The 18,671-nt window shown below is 48.8% G+C and overlaps 1 protein-coding gene across 2 annotated transcripts in view; it reads left to right on the top strand.

The window, feature by feature from the left end:
* LOC119979096 (protein outspread-like) overlaps window positions 1-18,671 on the top strand; it is a 295,919-nt gene that overhangs the window by 140,009 nt on the left and 137,239 nt on the right. For both annotated transcript variants that reach the window (XM_038821092.1, XM_038821093.1), the window contains exon 4: window positions 17,788-17,939. In XM_038821092.1, coding sequence (XP_038677020.1) covers window positions 17,788-17,939 — 152 coding nt within the window. The remainder of the gene's footprint in view (window positions 1-17,787; window positions 17,940-18,671) is intronic.

Below are 18,671 nucleotides of genomic sequence, written 5' to 3'. Positions count from 1 at the left end.
TCTGCCTGCCGCTTAGCCAGGTCTGCTTCAATGTCCTGCTACAACTGGATGATGTGTCCTTTCCACTTGCCCGACTGCGTGCTCTTGGCCCACCTTCGGATCCGCTCTTTATCCTGGAATCTATGAAGCCTCACTATCACCTTTCGTGTGACCGCTGTTGCTCGTTATGCTTTCCCTTAATTTGCTCTGTTTTAATTACCTTTGTTCAAGAGTCGCCAGGTATCTTTCTGATACCACCACAGGGTTCAAAGCTGAATACTGATCAATGACTCGATACGTCAGTTAGTAAGTTTGAAATCAATGCACATTTATTTACACACACAGTCAATTATTATTCAGCCATATACTCTACTCGCTAAACTACAACTACTACTAAAAGCCTATACTTAGCTTCGGGTGCCCACTCAGTTAGAGGAACAATGGCCGATGTCTGGTTCTGATACTTCTGGCTTCAAACTGGTATAGAATAGTAGCTAGGAGCGTCTATCTCGTAGCGTGCGTTGACCTTAGACTTACTTGGCTGGTGCTTGGCGGGCCTCTCGTCGCTGAGAGCCAAAGGCCAAGGTGAAGATGGAGAAAGTAAGAGTTCTCAAGAGAGCGAACTGACCTTGTGGACTCTGCTTTATAGCCCCCAGGGTTTCGCGCCCTTCTGGGCGGACCCTGGACCTGGTCCTAATTAATTGGACCATGTCCCAATCATTTGTATCGATTCTCTCCAATAACGGGGTCGTTCCCCGATCGTTGGGCGGGCTCTAGGTAACCGTTGGCCTGCCTTTGTTTTAGCCTCCACTGGCGCCGGGGAGTCTGTCCTGGTACCGATTGTTTCAATGTTTCTTTTTGTCCCCGGAGATAGCTCATTACTATGCTAATGGCTTGTAGTTTCAGTTCTGTCTGGGTTCTGCAAGTTCCAATCCACAGGAAACCTTGCACCTGCTTGTTTTTCTAGTGCTGTCCGTTTTTCCCTGCACTGTTTGCGAGTATCCATTTTGGAATCGGGACGTGGCCACCCCAGGTGGCTACACCGCTCAGATCATGTCTGCCACAGGGAGCCGTTGGCTTCCATTCCTGACCTGAACACGATCCAACTGGTCTTTGGAGGAGACTTCAGCTGTGTATTGGATCCTAAGCTAGATGGATCCAGGCCTGAATCGTTTGCTTTCTTTGGGGTGGAGAAGGCACTCCTGCATTTGTGGAAGATTATGGGGGCAGATCCGTGGCGGTATTTACACCCAGGGGATAAGGAGTTCTTGTTTCCTTTGTGCATAAAGTCTATTTCAGGGTTGACTTCTTATTGAGTGGATCCCTTCGATCCTGGGAGCGGAGAGCAGAATACTCAGCAATCGTAATCTTGGACCATGCTCCACATTTCGTGGACTTGGCCTTGGGAACAGATTCTAGACAGCGCTCACTATTGAGGCTGGATGTAGCACTGCTAGCAGACAGGGGGTTTTGTGAGCGTATGTCCATGACTATCAAGGCATATACTAGATACAATGAGAACAACTGTCTCTGCCTCAGCACTGTGGGAAGCCGTTAAGACGGTTGTACGGGGAGAGATAATCTACTACAAGGCGCATTTAGATAGGACGGTGTGGGCAATGGTAGCACTGTAGCCTCACGACGCCGAGGTCCCAGGTTTGATCCCGGCTCTGGGTCACTGGCCGTGTGGAGTTTGTATATTCTCCCCCTGTTTGCATGGGTTTCGCCCCCACAACCCAAAGATGTGCAAGATAAGTGGATGGACATGCTAAATTGCCCCTTAATTGGAAAAGAAAATGAATTGGGTACTCTAAATTTCTGGGGGGAAAAAAATTAGATAGGACGGTGAGATGGAGCGGCAGCAACTTGTGGGTGAGATCCTTGAGGCGGATCACCAATATTCGTCTGACCCTACCCCGGACTTGTTTGCGAACAGGAAGAAGCTGGAAATGCAATTTAACCAGTGAGCTAACTCCGGTACTTGAGTTTTTTTTTAATAGAATGGGGAGAAGGCCAGCGTCTTTTAGCCCACCAGCTGAGGCGGCTTCCCGAGAGATTTTACAAATTAAAAACTGGGGCGGCAATTTGGTTTCCGCTCTGAGTGATGTCCATGTGGTTTTTGAGACCTTTTTACAGAACCTCTAGAGGTCAGAGTCCCCGGAGAACTGTCGTATCGACATTTTTAGATGGGTTGTCTTTTCCGGTGGTAGAGATAGAGAGAGAGAGAAATGAGGAGTTGGGAGCCTCAGTGAGTCCGGAGGAAGTACTGAAGGGCATTGCATTGATGTAACCGGGTATGGTGTCTGGTTAGTGGAGCTAGATAGTGGACATGATTAACGATTCCTTGTCACGGGGTTCCTTGCTCCCTGTACTCGCATGTCTCTCGATCTCTTATTTTGAAAAGGGACAAAATTGCCACGGAGTGTGGTTCATATAGACCAATTTCTCTCTCGAACGTTGACCCCAAACTATTAGCTAAGGTGTTTGTGCTACGATTGGACCCATATGTCCCAAAGGTGATAGCAGGCAGCAAGGATCAGCAATTATCGGCTAATGTATGGTGGTTATTGAATGTGGTCCTTTCCCCCTCTCTGGACACAGAGAAGGCATTTGATCGGGTCGAGTGGAAGTACTTCAAGGCCCTGGGGAAATTTGGTCTGGGCAGGTGTTCATTTTGTGCATTCGGCTGCTATATAGCAGCCAGTGTACACACCAGCATTTCGCGCTCGGGGTATTTTTTATTGAGTAGGGGTACTAGGCAGGGATGTCCTTTGCCACCACTCCTGTTTGTGTTGGTGATTGAACCGTTAGCAATAGAGCTGAGATCTCTGGAAAAATGGAGAGAGAGCAAAAGGCTTCTTTATATACCGATGACCTTCTGCATATTATGGATCCAGTCTCTGCTATGGATGAAATAATGAAGCTATTTAGGATCTTTGGTTCCTTTTCGGGGTACAAAGTGAACCTGGAGAAGAGTGAATATTTTCTGCTTAACCTCCCAGGGAAGGGAACCAATCTGTGAATATTACCTTTTTGGCTTGCCAGAGTAGCTTTTGTTATCTAGATATCCGGGTGGCCCACAACTGGTCATCGCTCCATAGATTGATCTGCACTAGTCTGGTGGGCAGGGTGAGGTTGGACTTGCAGAATTGGGATAACCTTCTTCTGTCCTTCGCGGGAAGAATCCAGACTATAAAAATGTGCAGGTTGGGTGGATTGGCCATGCTAAATTGCCCCTTAGTGTCCAGGGAGGTGCAGGTTAGCTTGCGGGGATAGGGCAATGGGCACGGGTAGAGTGCTCATTTGAAGGTTTGGTCCAGACTCGATGGACTGAATGGATTTTATGACTAACTGAAGTTTTTAAAATTCTGACATCTCTAGACAGAGTGGGTCGGAAGGCTCGACTTCCCTGGTTGAGGGGCCCATAAATCTGGGGCATAGATTTAGGGTAAGAGGAAGAATAGAGGGGATGCAAAGGGAAATATTTTCACCTAGAGAGTGGTGTGAATCTGGAACTCACTGCCTGGAAGGATGGTCCAAGCAGAAGTCCTAATTATATTTAATAAACATTTGTACACTTGTAGTATTGTAACCTATAAGACTACCGCCCAAGAGCCCAAAAATGGGTTTAGGCTGGATGGCTCCTTGTCAGCCAACACAAACACAATGGGCAGAATAGTCTCCTGTGTTGTAAAGTTCTGGTAATTTTACATATGTGGTTGCTGCTTTTCGCAGCTGAAATGCCCACACAACCAAGTTGAGTTTAATTCTCTTCTCATCTGATGTGTATATACATCAATACCTTCTTTTTTTCATTTCTTCTCCTTACTCTTGCCCCCTCCTTCACAATCGCTCACTCTTTTTAAAAAAAAAAAAAAAATTTTTTATTAAGATTTACACAAAATATAAACAACAAAATAATATTAACAAAACAACCATGGAAAAAACCCAAGAACAACACCCACCCAACTACAAAAGCAACTGCAAACAAAAAAACAAAACAAACAATAACAGGGAAAGAGATAACACCCGCCACATCCCACAAATCCATGTACACAGTTCTCCCTCCCACCGAACCGACCCCCCCCCCCCGGTCGCTGCTGCTGCCGGCCTATTTCCCTACCGTTCCGCCAGGAAGTCCAGGAAAGGCTGCCACCGCCTAAAGAACCCTTGTACTGATCCCCTCAGGGCAAATTTCACCTTCTCCAATTTGATAAACCCCGCCATATCATTGATCCAGGCCTCCACGCATGGGGGCCTCGCATCCTTCCATTGAAGCAAAATCCTCCGCCGGGCTACTAGGGACGCAATGGCCAGGACACCGGCCTCTTTCGCCTCCTGCACTCCCGGCTCCACTGCAACCCCAAAAATTGCGAGCCCCCAGCCTGGCTTGACCCTGGATCCCACCACCCTCGAAACCATCCTTGCTACCCCTTTCCAAAACTCCCCCAGCGCTGGGCACGCCCAAAACATATGGGCGTGGTTCGCTGGGCTCCCCGAGCACCTAGCACACCTGTCTTCGCCCCCGCAAAACCTACTCATCCTCTTCCCAGTCATGTGGGCCCTATGCAGCACCTTGAACTGTATGAGGCTATGCCTCGCACAGGAAGAGGAGGAATTCACTCTCTCCAGGGCATCTGCCCACGTCCCCATCTCAATCTCCTCCCCCAGCTCCTCTTCCCATTTACCCTTCAGTTCCTCCATCGAGGCCTCGTCTTCCTCCTGCATTACCCGGTATGTGTCCGAAATCCTCCCTCCTCCAACCCACACCCCCGAGAGCACCCTGTCCCGTACCCCACGTGGGGGCAGCAGGGGGAACCCCTTCACCTGCCGCCTGGCAAACGCCCTAACCTACATGTACCTAAACATGTTCCCCGTGGGGAGCCCAAACTTCCCCTCTAACTCCCCCAAGCTCGCGAACCTTCCCTCCACAAACAGGTCCCTCAACCTCCTAGCCTCTACCCTGTGCCAGCCCAGAAATCCGCCATCGATGCTCCCTGGGACAAACCGATGGTTCCCCCGTATCGGGGCCTCCATCGAGCCCCCCACTTCTCCCCTATGCCGTCTCCATTGCCCCCAAACTTTGAGGGTAGCCGCCACCACCGGGCTCGTGGTATACCTCGTTGGAGGGAGCGGCAACGGCGCCGTTACCAGCGCCTCCAGGCTCGTGCCCACACAGGACGCCACCTCCATCCTCTTCCATGCTGCCCCTTATGCCGTCCATTACCCACTTATGCACCATCGCTGCGTTGGCAGCCCAGTAGTACCCACAGAGGCCAGACCCCCTACCCCTGCCCCGTTCCAAGAACACTCTTCTCTCCCATGCGCCCACCAAATCCCGTAATGCTCCTGTTGACCCTCCTAAAAAAGGCCTTCGGGATAAGGATGGGGAGGCACTGGAACAGGAACAAAAACCTCGGGAGCACCGTCACCTTAACGGACTGCGCCCTCCCCGCCAGGTCTGCATACCTTTTATAAAATTCGGCTGGAAACCCATCCGGCCCCGACTGCATGCTCCCTATCCTTTTAACCAACTCCTCCAGCTCAATCGGCGCCCCCAGTCCCTCCACCTGCCCCTCCTCGGAAATCGCAGCTTGTCCAAGAAGCGCCCCATTCCCCCCCCTCCACCGAGGGTTCAGACCGGTACAGTTCCCCATAGAAGTCCCTGAAGACCCCATTAACATCTACCCCCTCTGCACCACCTCCCCAGCTCTATCCGTCCCTCCCCAGCTCTATCCGTCACTCCCCCAATCTCCCTGGCCGCGTCCCGCTTTCGGAGCTGGTGTGCCAGCATCCTGCTCGCCTTCTCCCCATATTCATACATCGCCCCCTATGCTTTCCTCCACTGAGCTTCCGCCTTTCTGGTAGTCAATAGGTCGAACCTGGCCTGAAGGCTACACCTCTCCCCCAGCAATCCCTCCTCCGGAGCCTCTGCATATCTCCTATCCACCCTCACCATCTCCCCTATCAGTCTCTCCCTCTCCCTCTGCTTCCCCCTCTCCCTATGGATTCGGATGGAAATCAACTCCCCTCTAGTCACCGCCTTCAATGCCTCCCAGACCGTCACCACTCGGACCTCCCCGTTATCGTTGGCCTCAAGGTACCTCTCAATACACCCCCAAACCCTCTTGGCCACCTCCCCATCTGCCAGCAGCCCCACCTCCAAGCGCCAGAGTGGATGTTGGTCCCTCTCCTCCCCCAGCCCGAGGTCCACCCAGTGCGGGGCATGATCTGAAATGGAAATGACAGAGTATTCAACATCCTCCACCCTCGAAACCAGCCCCCTGCTCAGGACAAAAAAAAAATCAATCCTCGAATAGGCCTTATGCACGTGGGAGAAAAACGAGTACTCCCTGGCCCTTGGCCTCGCAAACCTCCAGGGATCCACCCCTCCCATCTGATCCATAAATCCCCTCAACACCTTAGCCGCCGCTGGCCTTCTACCCGTCCGGGACTTGGATCGATCCAATGGGGGATCCAGCCCCCCAGGTCCGGAATGCGGCCCAACATACCCCGCATCGTCCCAATTTGGGGCGTAAACATTCACCAACACCACCCGCTCCCCCTGCAGCTTACCACTCACCATCACATACATCCTGCCACTGTCAGCCACCACATTTAACGCCTCAAACGACACCCTCTTTCCCACCAGGATCGCCACCCCCCCGACTCTTCTCATCCAGCCCTGAGTGAAATACTTGGCCCACCCATCCCTTCCTCAGCCGAACCTGGTCCGCCACTTTCAGGTGTGTCTCTTGGAGCATGGCCACATCCGCCTTCAACCCCTTCAAGTGCGCAAACACCCGGGCCCGTTTGACCGGCCCATTCAGCTCCCTCACATTCCAGGTTATCAGCCGGATCAGAGGGCTCCCTGCCGCCCTCCCCTGCCGATTAGCCATAATCCACCACTGGCCAGCGTCCCCCGCTCGGCCTGTTCCCCACGGCGGCAACCCCCCCCCCCGCACCCTCCAGCTACTTCCTGACCGTTTCAGCAGCAACCCAGTAACCCCCCCCCCCCAGGCTAGGACCTCTCCTAGCCGGGCCCCTCCCTTCATAGCACTCCCGTGAGCCAGCTAACTTCTGCTGACCCCAGCGACTCCCGCCCTACCTCCGACTCCTCCCCACGTGGGACTACCCCTCCTCCTTCGTGCCCATCAGCAGCCCCCCCCCCGCTCTTGCGCGGGAAAATAACAGCCAGCAAAGGCCCACGGTTCTCAGCTCCGGCCCCACCATCCCACAGCATGGGAAACCCCGCCTTCTCTAGAGCAACTCCCATTGCCAGTCCCCCCCACCAGCTCCCTGCACTCCCCGTTTACCTCCCTGCCTGAACCCGTCCACCAGACCCATACAAAAAGACATAACGACATCACCCCACCCACCCTAAAGCCAACCCACATCTTGCATTAAACAGAGCAAACACAAGTACATTATCATACAAAATCCCCCACCGTAGACCCTCAATTTGAGTCCAGTTTCTCGGCCTGCACAAAGGCCCACGCCTCCTCCGGGGACTCAAAATAATGGTGCCGGTACTTGTAGGTGACCCACAGACGCGCCGGCTGCAACATGCCTAACTTCACGCTCCGTCTGTGGAGCACCGCCTTCATCCGGTTAAACCCGGCCCTCCGCTTAGCCACCTCCGCACTCCAGTCCTGGAAGATCCGCACCTCCGTGTTCTCCCACTTGCTGCTCCGCTCCTTCTTGGCCCACCGGAGCACGCATTCACGATCCACGAAACGGTGAATCCGCACCAACACCGCCCGCGGTGGCTCGTTCTGCTTGGGCCTCCTAGCCAGAATTCTGTAGGCCCCCTCCAACTCCAGGGGCCCCTGGAAGGACCCAGCTCCCATCAGCGAGTTCAGCACAACAACCACGTAGGCCCCCAGGTCCGACCCCTCCAGCCCCTCCGTGAGGCCCAGGATCCGCAAATTCCTCCGCCTCGACCGGTTGTCCAGCTCCTCGAACCGCTCCTGCCACCTTTTATGGAGCGCCTCGTGCATCTCCACCTTCCCCGCGACGGCCACGGCCTCATCCTCCCTTTCGGAGGCCTGCTGCTGCAGCTCCCGGATCGCAGCCCCCTGGGCTGTCTGAGTCTCCATCAGCTCTCTGGTGATAGCCTTCAGCGACTCCAGCAGCTCCACCGTAAGCTCCTGGAAGCAGCGCAGCAGAGTCTCCTGCTGCTCCTGTGCCCACTGCCTCAGCTCCTCAAGACTTCCGCCGGCCGCCATTTTGTTTCCCTTCCCCCGCTTTTCCAGGGGCGCTTCCACCTTTTCTCTTCTTACCCCACTCCTGGTCCGGACCATAGGACCGTAGGGATCGACTCCAGTCCCATTCCCACGTCGGGACTCGTCGACGAAGTTCCGTTGGGGACCCTGAAAAGAGCCCCAAAGTCTGTTATTCGCGGGAGCTGCCGATCGTGCGGCTTAGCTCCGCATTGCCACCATCGGATGTCCACAATCGCTCACTCTCTTTCTAAGTGGAGTCATTAGAATGTGGTCAGGAGCAGGAAGCTGATCAATCGCCCCACTCTCTCTCACCCCCTTGCCCATAACTATTCAAACCCCAATTACTGGTCTGGAGAAGCCAACAACCTTGGCACGGATGAGGTATGGAGCCTGCAGTTTTCTGGCCGGTATAGCTCAATACTACACTGGCTCTATACTTATCAACTTAGCCTGGAGGAAACAGTTTTATCTCTTTTTAAGATTGTTAGTTTTGTTGCTCTGATTTTTGACTCCACACACAATACTTGGCCGAAAGGAAGATTGAGTGATAAGCTTCCAGCCTGAGGGCTCTGTCATTGTTCTCTGCAAAGCAGCATAAATCTCTCCATCTTGTAGTTCAATGCCTGTAAATTGCAGCATTTTCAAGTGATCATTACTGCAGCATTGCAGCATATTGTAACATTGGTGAATTAGCCATAATCAGCCCAGTCCTTTCTAATCCTGCTTGATGAATGTTAGTGCCATGGAGCAGAAAAGCCATGGTTTTGCCACCTTTCTTTGAAAAGAAAAATGTAAGTCCTTGTCTTCGGTGACAATTTATACACTGTAAGAAGTCTTACAACACCAGGTTAAAGTCCAACAGGTTTGTTTCAAACACGAGCTTTCGGAGCGCAGCTCCTTCGACTTTAACCTGGTGTTGTAAGACTTCTTACTGTGCTCACCCCAGTCCAAAGCCGGCATCTCCACATCACGATTTATACACTGGGATTGATTGATTTCGGAATGCTACTCTAAGATTTCATCAAGATCACCATTTCTAACAGTTATTTATGGGTTGTGAGGCTGTTTGAACTGGATGCCTGAAGGACATGCAGAGATGTGTGTAGTGATGACAGCTGGAGTTACTACAGCAACAGGAAGACAACTTTTAATGTTTAAAGCATCTGTCAGTGATAGTAATGGGTTAATGATAGACCCTGCTGCAGGCAGGTGCAGATTCAGACATCCTGGGGAATTTGTTAAATCATGGAGTGTAGTTCTTATATTAGGAATGTGACAGCCTGGAAAGAGGAAATTGGTCATTCATTAGTGAGGTTACAGTGAGGTGACTGAGTACAGGACAGTATCTTACTGATTTCCTGCAATGTGCAGTGATGCTAGCATATTCTGATTTATTCTGGAAATGAACCAAATATCAGATGGGCATTGTGGTGTGCAAGGAAGGAAAGGGCATTGAAAAATATTAATACACGGAGTCCTCACTAAAAGTGGTGGTTGCATTCCTCAGAATTACCAATTTATGTGAAACCCCTTTAAGTGAAGCATGGTTTCAATGTTAAAGCCAGAGATAGATTCCTGATGACATATTTGCTCAGAAAAAAATCAATGTAAAAATTGAAACACTGCACCATACATAGGGTCTGGAATACTGTACAGTATAGTGCAGTAAGTGACTTTAAAATTGCTGCCTTGCCTGCAGGCTCCTTCGTTGCGGAGACCTCTTTAAAAGCTACTGTAAAGGTGTCAAGGGGTATGCGGAGGGCGCGGCATGGCGTGAGATAGCGAATCAGCCATGATCATACTGAATGGCGGAGCAGGCTCAAATGGTCCACGTAGCTTATGTTTGCATTCCTCAAACACATGTACTGTACAGTGCAGAGTAGTACTCCTGTACAGCAAATAATTATTTTAATAACAGAAGTCCACAGTAGTTTCTCAGTTACGTACTGTACAAACAGCAGATAAATTTGAAAAACAAAGTTTATAGTACCGAATCGACTGTAAGGTACAGTATGATGGAGAATTCTTTCACAAAACAAAGTCCACAGACTTCCTCAGGGTACAGTTTAAAAAAAAAACAATTTAAAAATGAAGTTCAGTTTAGTACAAGGAGGCACTTGAAAATGCAGCTAAAAAACCTGAATGTACAGAAAGGACAAAATGTTGCCAATCATAAGCCATACTTCACTCTCAGAGGCACTGGGCCTGGTTGCGCGATGACATCATCACACACTGCTGGTACAGTTAAAATGGGGAATACAGCACTTTAAATGGAACCCAGACATAAAATATAAAGCCCTTTAAAACTAAACCACTTTAAAAGGGGTCACTTAAACAGGGATTTACTGTACTAAATGATTAATGGGAAGTCTTATTGATTAGTTTCACAGCTGGAATTTCTCATTATTTTTCTAGAGTTCACCTGCATTACAACTGTGACTGTGCTTTAAACATACTTCAGCGGCAACTTTGTAATGACCTAACTTGTGAAAAGTACTAAATGATAGAATATTTTGTTTGCACATTCTCCCTGTGTTTGCGTGGGTTTCGCCCCCACAACCCAAAAGATGTGCAGGGGAGGTGGATTGGCCGCGCTAAATTGCCCCTTAATTGGAATTTTTAAAAAAGTGCATGGTGACATGATACAAGTCATGGAGGTGGCACTTTCAAGGCATAGCTACCAGATTGCCTCTCTGGAAGCGGCAAAGTGAATGATTTGGACAATTATTCCAGGAGGCAAAATATCTGAATTGTGGGAATGGCAGAGGGGGTGGAAGGCCCAACTCCCACAGAGCATTTTGCGAAGATAGCGGTGGAGGATGGAATCACATCCCCTCCCGAGCTGGACCGAACACACCGGGCTCGTCAACAGAAGTCCCGTCCCAATGAACCTTCACGAACAGTAATCATGAAGATTCACAGCTTCCAAGAAAAAGAGTAGGTCCTGAGATGGGAAAGGAGCATCGCAACTACAAATGGGATGGCCTCACCATCAGGTTTTATCAGGATGTGAGAGCAGAGTTGGCAAAGAAGCTGCCATGTGTAAAAGCGAAGTCTGATTTGTGGTGGTGTGCCTGGCGTGGCCAAGAGTGACATTTAAGGGAAAAGACTATTTCTGTGGCACTGGAGGAGGCAGATTTATTTGTAAAGAAGCTTGGGCTGTTGGGCTGGGCGTGGATTGATTGAGTTTTGTGGATATAGGGGATGGGTATGTTAGTTTTTGGGAGTTCCTTGTTCATGCTTGCATTCTTCTATTCTTGTTTGCATTCTTCTGTTCTTGTTTGGGTTGAATGTTTTGAACACCGGACTTGGGTAGGGGGTTTAACTTTATGTGGGATTTTGCTCTATTCTACTGTTGTGAAAATATATAGCTCCCTATTGGAGTACTGTGTTTTAAGGAGTCGCTATACTTTGTGTTGTTTTCTGTAAGCATTTTTCTTTACTCTGGGTGGTGGGAGTCACGCTGCTAGCTGAAGAGTTAGCTAATGGGAGTGGTGCTTAGGGATTGACTGCAGCTCATTATCCTTAATGAGTTTAGTGCTTTTGATCTGTTTGGGGCCATTTGAAGTAGGTTTTAGTGGTTTATGTTGGTCGTACTGTTTTCTGTATGTATATTCTGTATGTGTAGTAATGTCTGGGGGTGGGGAAGGGGGAGTTGGGGACAGGGGTAGTTTGCTGACAGTGACTTCAGATTTTTCTTTGTTTAATTAGGTGGGTTAGGTGGATTGGCCATGCTAAATTGCCCGTAGTGTAAGGTTAATGGGGGGATTGTTGGGTTACGGGTATACGGGTTACGTGGGTTTAAGTAGGGTGATCATTGCTCGGCACAACATCGAGGGCCGAAGGGCCTGTTCTGTGCTGTACTGTTCTATGTTAATCTTGTTAGTGGGTTTGGTGGCCATCTTGGGTGGGACTGGTTGTTGTACTTTCTATGTAACTGTTGGATAATCGCTCCTGGTGAAAATGGCGGATTCCGGATTGAGGGGTGGTGGGAGGCCACTAATTCATTTGGCCACCTGGAATGTTAGGAGGTTGAATGGCCCAGTGAGGAGGTCGAAGGCATTCACTCACCGTAAAAGTTTAAATGCCGATGTGGTATTTCTGCAAGAGACTCATTTGTGGGTCAGAGAACAAACAAAGTTGCGGATGGGGTGGGGGGGTCATGTTTTTAATTTATGCTTTGATGGTGGGCCCAGAGTGTGGCAATTTTAATAAATAAAAGGGTTCAGGTTTCTGTCGCTAAGCTCTTAGCTGTCCCCGATGGTGGACATTTTATTGTCTGTTGGTCGCTGGCGGGCACCTCGGTGGTCCTGGTTAATGTCTCCGCTCCAAAATGGGACAATAGGGCTTTTTTCTTCTTTTTTAAAATAAATTTAAAGTACCCAATTATATATATTTTTTCCAATAAAGGGGCAATTTAGCGTGGCCAATCCACCTAACCTGCACATCTTTGGTTTGTGGGGGTGAAACCCACGCAGACATGGGGAGAATGTGCAAACTCCACCCGGACAGTGACCCAGAGCCAGGATTCGAACCTGGGTCCTCAGCGCCGCAGTCCCAGTGCTATCCACTGCGCCACATGCCGCCCTACCGGTTTTATTAATAAGCTGCTAGCCTCCATCCCTGATTTGGATTCGCATCAACTTGTTTTGGGGTGACTTAAACTGTGTTCTGGACCCCAGGATGGGTCGGTCCAGGCCCAAATCTCTGACTCCATCAGAAGTGGCCAAGGCATTGTTGGTTTTCAAGAAAAAGATTTGGGGGTGGTGGGGGGTTGTGCAAATCTGTGGTGTTTTTTACGCCAGTGTGATAAAACGTTTTTCCTTATTCTCCCATGTCCACTCGGTATACTCACGTCACAACTTTTTTGTTGTGGATAGGTCTCTCCTTCCTTTGGGGGAAGGGGCGGGTTACTCGGTGAATGTGATTTCAGACCAGGCCCCACATAGAACATAGAACAGCACAGAACAGGCCCTTCGGCCCTCGATGTTGTGCCGAGCAATGATCACTCTACTCAAACCCACGTATCCACCCTTTACCCGTAACCCAACAACCCCCCCCCCCCCCCCCCCCCCCCCCCCCCCCCCCCCCCCCCCCCCCCCCCCCCCCCCTAACCTTACTTTTTAGGACACTACGGGCAATTTATCATGGCCAATCCACCTAACCCGCACATCTTTGGACTGTGGGAGGAAACCGGAGCACCCGGAGGAAACCCACGCGCACACACAGGGAGGACGTGCAGACTCCACACAGACAGTGACCCAGCCGGGAATCGAACCTGGGACCCTGGAGCTGTGAAGCATTTATGCTAACCACCATGCTACCGTGCTGCCCCCACCTTGTTGTCTTGGCACTAGAGTCAGGCCACTACCAAGATCCGTCATGGAGATTGGTTACGGCATTATTAGCAGACAAGGGATTTTGTGAATGCATGTATACAGCCATTGGGGAATATATTAAATTTAATCGAACTGAGTCCATCTCTCTTTCTACATTGTGGCAAGTCCTTAAGGTCGTTAAAAGGGGGTGGAGGGGGGAGAAAATTTCCTCTAATGAGCACTTGGAAAAGACAGCGGGGGTTGAGCGGCAGAGGCTGGTGGACTCCATCCTTGAGGTGGACTATTGGTAAGTAGGAAAAAGCTGCAGGCACAATATGAATTATTATCAATGGATAAGGTGTTGGGCCAGCTGTGCCGTTCAAGGGCTGTTTTTTTATGAACATTGGGAGAAGGCCAATCGCCTTTTAGCTCACCAGCTGAGATGGCAGGTGGCTTTCCGGGGGATTATACAGTCACAGGACTCGAGTGGCAGCCTAGTTGCCGCTCTGTCTCAGGTCAATGCGACTTCTGAATCATTTTATTGGGATCGCTATAGATCGGAGCGCCCAGTGGCGAGTTCTGCCATGACGGATTTTTTGGATGGGTTATCCATCCCAGTGGTGGAGAAGGGGAGGTGGGAAGAGTTGGAATCTCTGTTGGGCTCAGAGGAAAGTCGGAAATGCATTGGGTTGATGAAAAAAATATGAAAATCGCTTATTGTCATGAGTAGGCTTCAATGAAGTTACTGTGGAAAGCCCCTAGACACCACATTCCGGCGCCTGTTCGGGAAGGCTGTTACGGGAAGATGTGTACAGATGTGTAAAGCTCCCGGCCCATGATGGCTTCCCCATTGAGTTTTATAAGAAGTTTGTGGAACAATTGGTCCCTTTAATTTTAGATATGTTCAATGACTCCTCGTCTCGGGGTTCGTTGCCTGTAATGCTTGCGGAGGCTTCTATTTCCCTGATCTTTGAAAAAGACGCGGACCCTACAGAATGTGGGTCGTACCGACATATTTTGTTTTTAAATGCGGGCGCTAAGTTACTTGCAGAAGTGCAGACACTGCAGTTGGAATGCTGCCTCCTAGAGGTGATCTCAGAAGACCAGACTGCCGTTGTCAAGGGTCGGCAATTATCAGCCAATATACGTCGTCTATGAAATGTTGGCCTCCTCCCCTCTTCGGTGCCCGAACCGGAGGTGATTGCTTCCCAAAACTCTTAAAAGGCATTTGATTGGGTAGAGTGGGAATATCTCTGAGATCCTTGGGAGGTTTGGATTCGTACAAAAGTTTATATCCTGGATTTGTTTATTGTATATGGCCCCTAGTGCTAGTGTTCATACAAGTGCTTTGAACTTAAATTCCTTTCCGCTGATTAGGGGCACGAGGGAGGGATGTCCATTGTCTCTGGTCCTGTTTGCTCTGGCAATAGAACAGCTTGCCATAGCACTTACATCTTCCAGAAGTGGAGGGGGATAAATTGGGACGGAGGAGCATAAGGGGTGCATCCTTATATTAAGGACCCATAATCCACTATGAATGAGATAATGAAGCTGCTTGGGAGTTTTGGCGCCTTCTCTGGGTATAAGTTGAATCTGGTTAAGAGCAAATACTTCTCAATTAAACCCCAGGGAAGTGAGCCCATCTGGGGATGTTACCTTTTTCACCTTGCCAGATCTAGCTTTCGGTATCTGGGAATCTGTGTGGCCATGATTGGGCTTCGCTTCATAAATTCTACTAGTCTGGTTAATGGGGTCAAATCCCATATAGAAGTGGGATAATCTCCCCCTGTCCTTGGTGGACTATAAAGATGAATGTGCTCCCGAGATTTTTATTTCTTTTTTAATGTCTCCCCACTTTCCTTCCCAAGTCCTCTGTGTCAAAACGAATAAGTTAGTGTCCACATTTAATTGGGCAGGTAAGACACCCCAAGGATCTGAAGTGCATTCCTCCAGAGAGATAAGCAATCAGGAGGCTTAACTTTACCCAATTTGTTATTTTACTATCGGGCAGCCAATATTGAGAAGGTACTGGGATGGTATGGCGATTCGTGTTCCATACGAGGGCAAATGGAGGCAAGTTCCTGTAAGGGTCCTAACATTGGCGCATTAGTAATCGCATCACTGGCATTCTCTCCGGCAAGATTTTCCTCGAATCCAGTAGTGGTGTCCACCCTGAGAACCTGGAAGCAGTTCAGACAGCATTTTAAACTTATTTCCATTTCTTAGCTGGCCCCAATCTGCAATAATCGTGTAATTTTGCCAGTGGGTCTAAGATCATGGAGGTAGAAGGATTTGAAGAGGTTTGGGGACTTGTTCGTGGCGGAAAGGTTTGCCAGCTTCAAGGAGCTGTCTGACAAATTTGTTTAGATACTTTCAGATTTGCGATTTAAGGCTTTTCCCTCTTTCCCTTTGGCACCACCCTCCTCCCAGTTGAATAGGCCGGGTCTGGTGGGATATTATTTTGTGCATCCAACCAGATTCTAGCAGCGGAGTCAGCTCCATTAAATGAGATAAAGGTGAAAAAAGGGTGAACTAGGTCCCATTGTGGACGATGAGGTATGGAGCCAGGCCCTTCACTGGGTCATCTCCACATTCTCTTGTGCTCGATTTAGTCTGACCTAGTTCAAGGCAGTGTAGAGGGCTCATCTGACAAGGGCGAGAATGAGCGTTTTTTTCTCTGGGGTGGAGGACAGGTGTTTTTGTTGTTTTCAGGGGCCAGCTAGCCACACTCCTATGTTCTGGTCCTGTGCCAAGTTAGTAAGTTTGTTGTGTCTCTTTCTTCAACACCATGTCAGCCAAAGACACTATTTTTAAAAATAAATTTAGTGTACCCAATTCATTTTTTTTTTCCAATTAAGGGGCAATTTAGTGTGTTCAATCCACCTACCCTGCACATCTTTGGGCTGTGGGGGCGAAACCCACGCAAACATGGGGAGAATGTGCAAACTCCACACGAACAGTGACCCAGAGCCGGGATCGAACCTGGGACCTCGGCGCCGTGGGGCAGCAGGGCTAACCCACTGTGCCACCGTGCTGCCCTGTCAGAGACACTTAATGTCGATCTGGAGCCATACCTACTGGTGGTCATTTTCGGGGTATCAGACTCGCCGTTGCTGCAGACGCGGATGAAGGCGAATGTTCTCATCTTTGCCTCATTAATAGCCTGGAGACGGGTTCTGCTTGGGTGGAGGTCTCCTACTCAGCCCAGTGCCTCGGCTTGATTGGGTGACCTCAAGTCATTCTTACATTTGGAGAAGGTCAAGCACACCATTCGGAAGTGGGTAGAAAGGTTCTGCCTAAGATGGCAGCCATTTTTTTCCTTTTTTAAAGAGCTAGTAACCCTCAGTTATTAAGGGGTTTAGTTTAATGTTGGGGGGGGGGGGGGGGTTGATTGTTGTCATATTCTTTGTCATTATAGTTTGAATTAATAGTTTTGTATTTTGTTTATACTGAAATGTTTTCAATAAATCTTTTTTTTTTAAAAAGAGGTGGATTTTAAGGAAGGAGAGAATTCCTACTATTAGGACCTATATGCTAAAGGAAAGTTCATCAATAATGGGAAAACAGGGGTGTAGATCCACGATTCCAGATATGAGGAAGACAGAACTCCTGAAGGATTTTTAGGGTTGGAGTGGGTTTCAAGAAGGGCTTGGTCAGAAAGGGATTTGACCACATGGCTAAGAATTATAAAATCATTAGTGGATGTAATGTATGTAATCACGCTCAATATGTGGTGCATGAGTGAGGATTCGGTGTAGGTTAGTTATGGGCAGTAGAGGTTTTGATGAGTGCTGAGGTGAGAGTATTTTGGAGCAAATTCATGGGAGGATATCACCCTCATGCTGAAAATACACAGCAGGTCTGGCAGCAACTATGGAGAGAAAAACAGAATTAATGTTTCAAGTCCATGACCTTTCATCAGTTCTGATGAAACTTCATGTCCAAGTGAAACTTGATTTTACAAAAGAGGCAATAGTTCCGGGTGAATATTGAATCTCAAACTTTCTATTAATCTAGCTGTCACTCAATTTCCCTGGAGTTTCACCCACCAAATAAATCAATTGCAGTTTAACATTTAATGCTTGAATTTCTGGAGAAATAAAAGTATGTGGTTAAGTTGAGTTTTGAAATTGAGAATTATGCCATTTCTAATTGCATTTTGATTTTGCTTTGAGTGGTTTGTTTTTAAAACAGGATCATATGTGAGATTGTGGTGCGCTTAAAAAGTTGAAATAAATCCACTCACCGAAATCTTCTCTTTACAGCCGAGCACTCTTCCACAAGGCACCATCAACATGAATCTCTCCACTGACGTCAGTGATGGTGAGAGCAAGACAGCTCAGAAGAACTCACTTTGCATTATAATGCCAGAGAAACAGCACTTCATTCGTGCAGAAAACAAAGAAACCATCAATGGGTGAGTGTTGTTTCTGATATTATAAACCACTTGATCCCTGGAGCCGTGACTGACCTCTGCATCTTTCTGAGCCAGTTGGTGGACAACACTTTGGTACCATTTCCTTTATACATTGATATTCCTTGATTAGTCAGTACCCCATTGCCTTTGAATTAACTAGATCTGTATTAATTACATCACTCAATAGCCTTACAAATAGCTATCCATCCATGATTAAACAAAGACAAATTTACATTTGTAAAGTGCCTTTCACGTCGCTCAGAAACTTAGTGGGCAGCACGGTAGCACAGGTGGATAGCTCGGTGGCTTCACAGCACCAGGGTCCCAGGTTCGATTCCCCACTGGGATACTGTCTGTGTGGAGTGTGGTGAGATAACCACTGTAGTTATGTGTACTGCAGTAGGGGGATGTATGCCTGTACCTGTAATACAGGTTCCTCCGGTAAGCCCCTGCCGGCTAGCTCCGCCCACAGGGAGCTTATGTATAAATGTATGAGAGATGCTCAGACCCTTAGTCTACTGTTGCAGATGGAGGGACAACATCGTACAACAATAAAACCTCTATTGTACTAGTCTCTCGGCTTTGAGTATAATTGTTAGCGCTACAATTTATTGTTGTACGATTTCCAAGTCACCATGGACATCAGAATCAAGCCTGACCGTCTGTATGCTCACCCTGTCTTGGGATAGAAGTTAAACTCTGCCATATTTGCCTGATATGCATTCTGTGCCT

The sequence above is a fragment of the Scyliorhinus canicula genome, chromosome 15 (genome assembly GCF_902713615.1).
Source record: "Scyliorhinus canicula chromosome 15, sScyCan1.1, whole genome shotgun sequence".
NCBI classification, from domain to species: Eukaryota; Metazoa; Chordata; class Chondrichthyes; order Carcharhiniformes; family Scyliorhinidae; genus Scyliorhinus; species Scyliorhinus canicula.
This window is presented reverse-complemented; position numbering and strand designations above follow the sequence as displayed.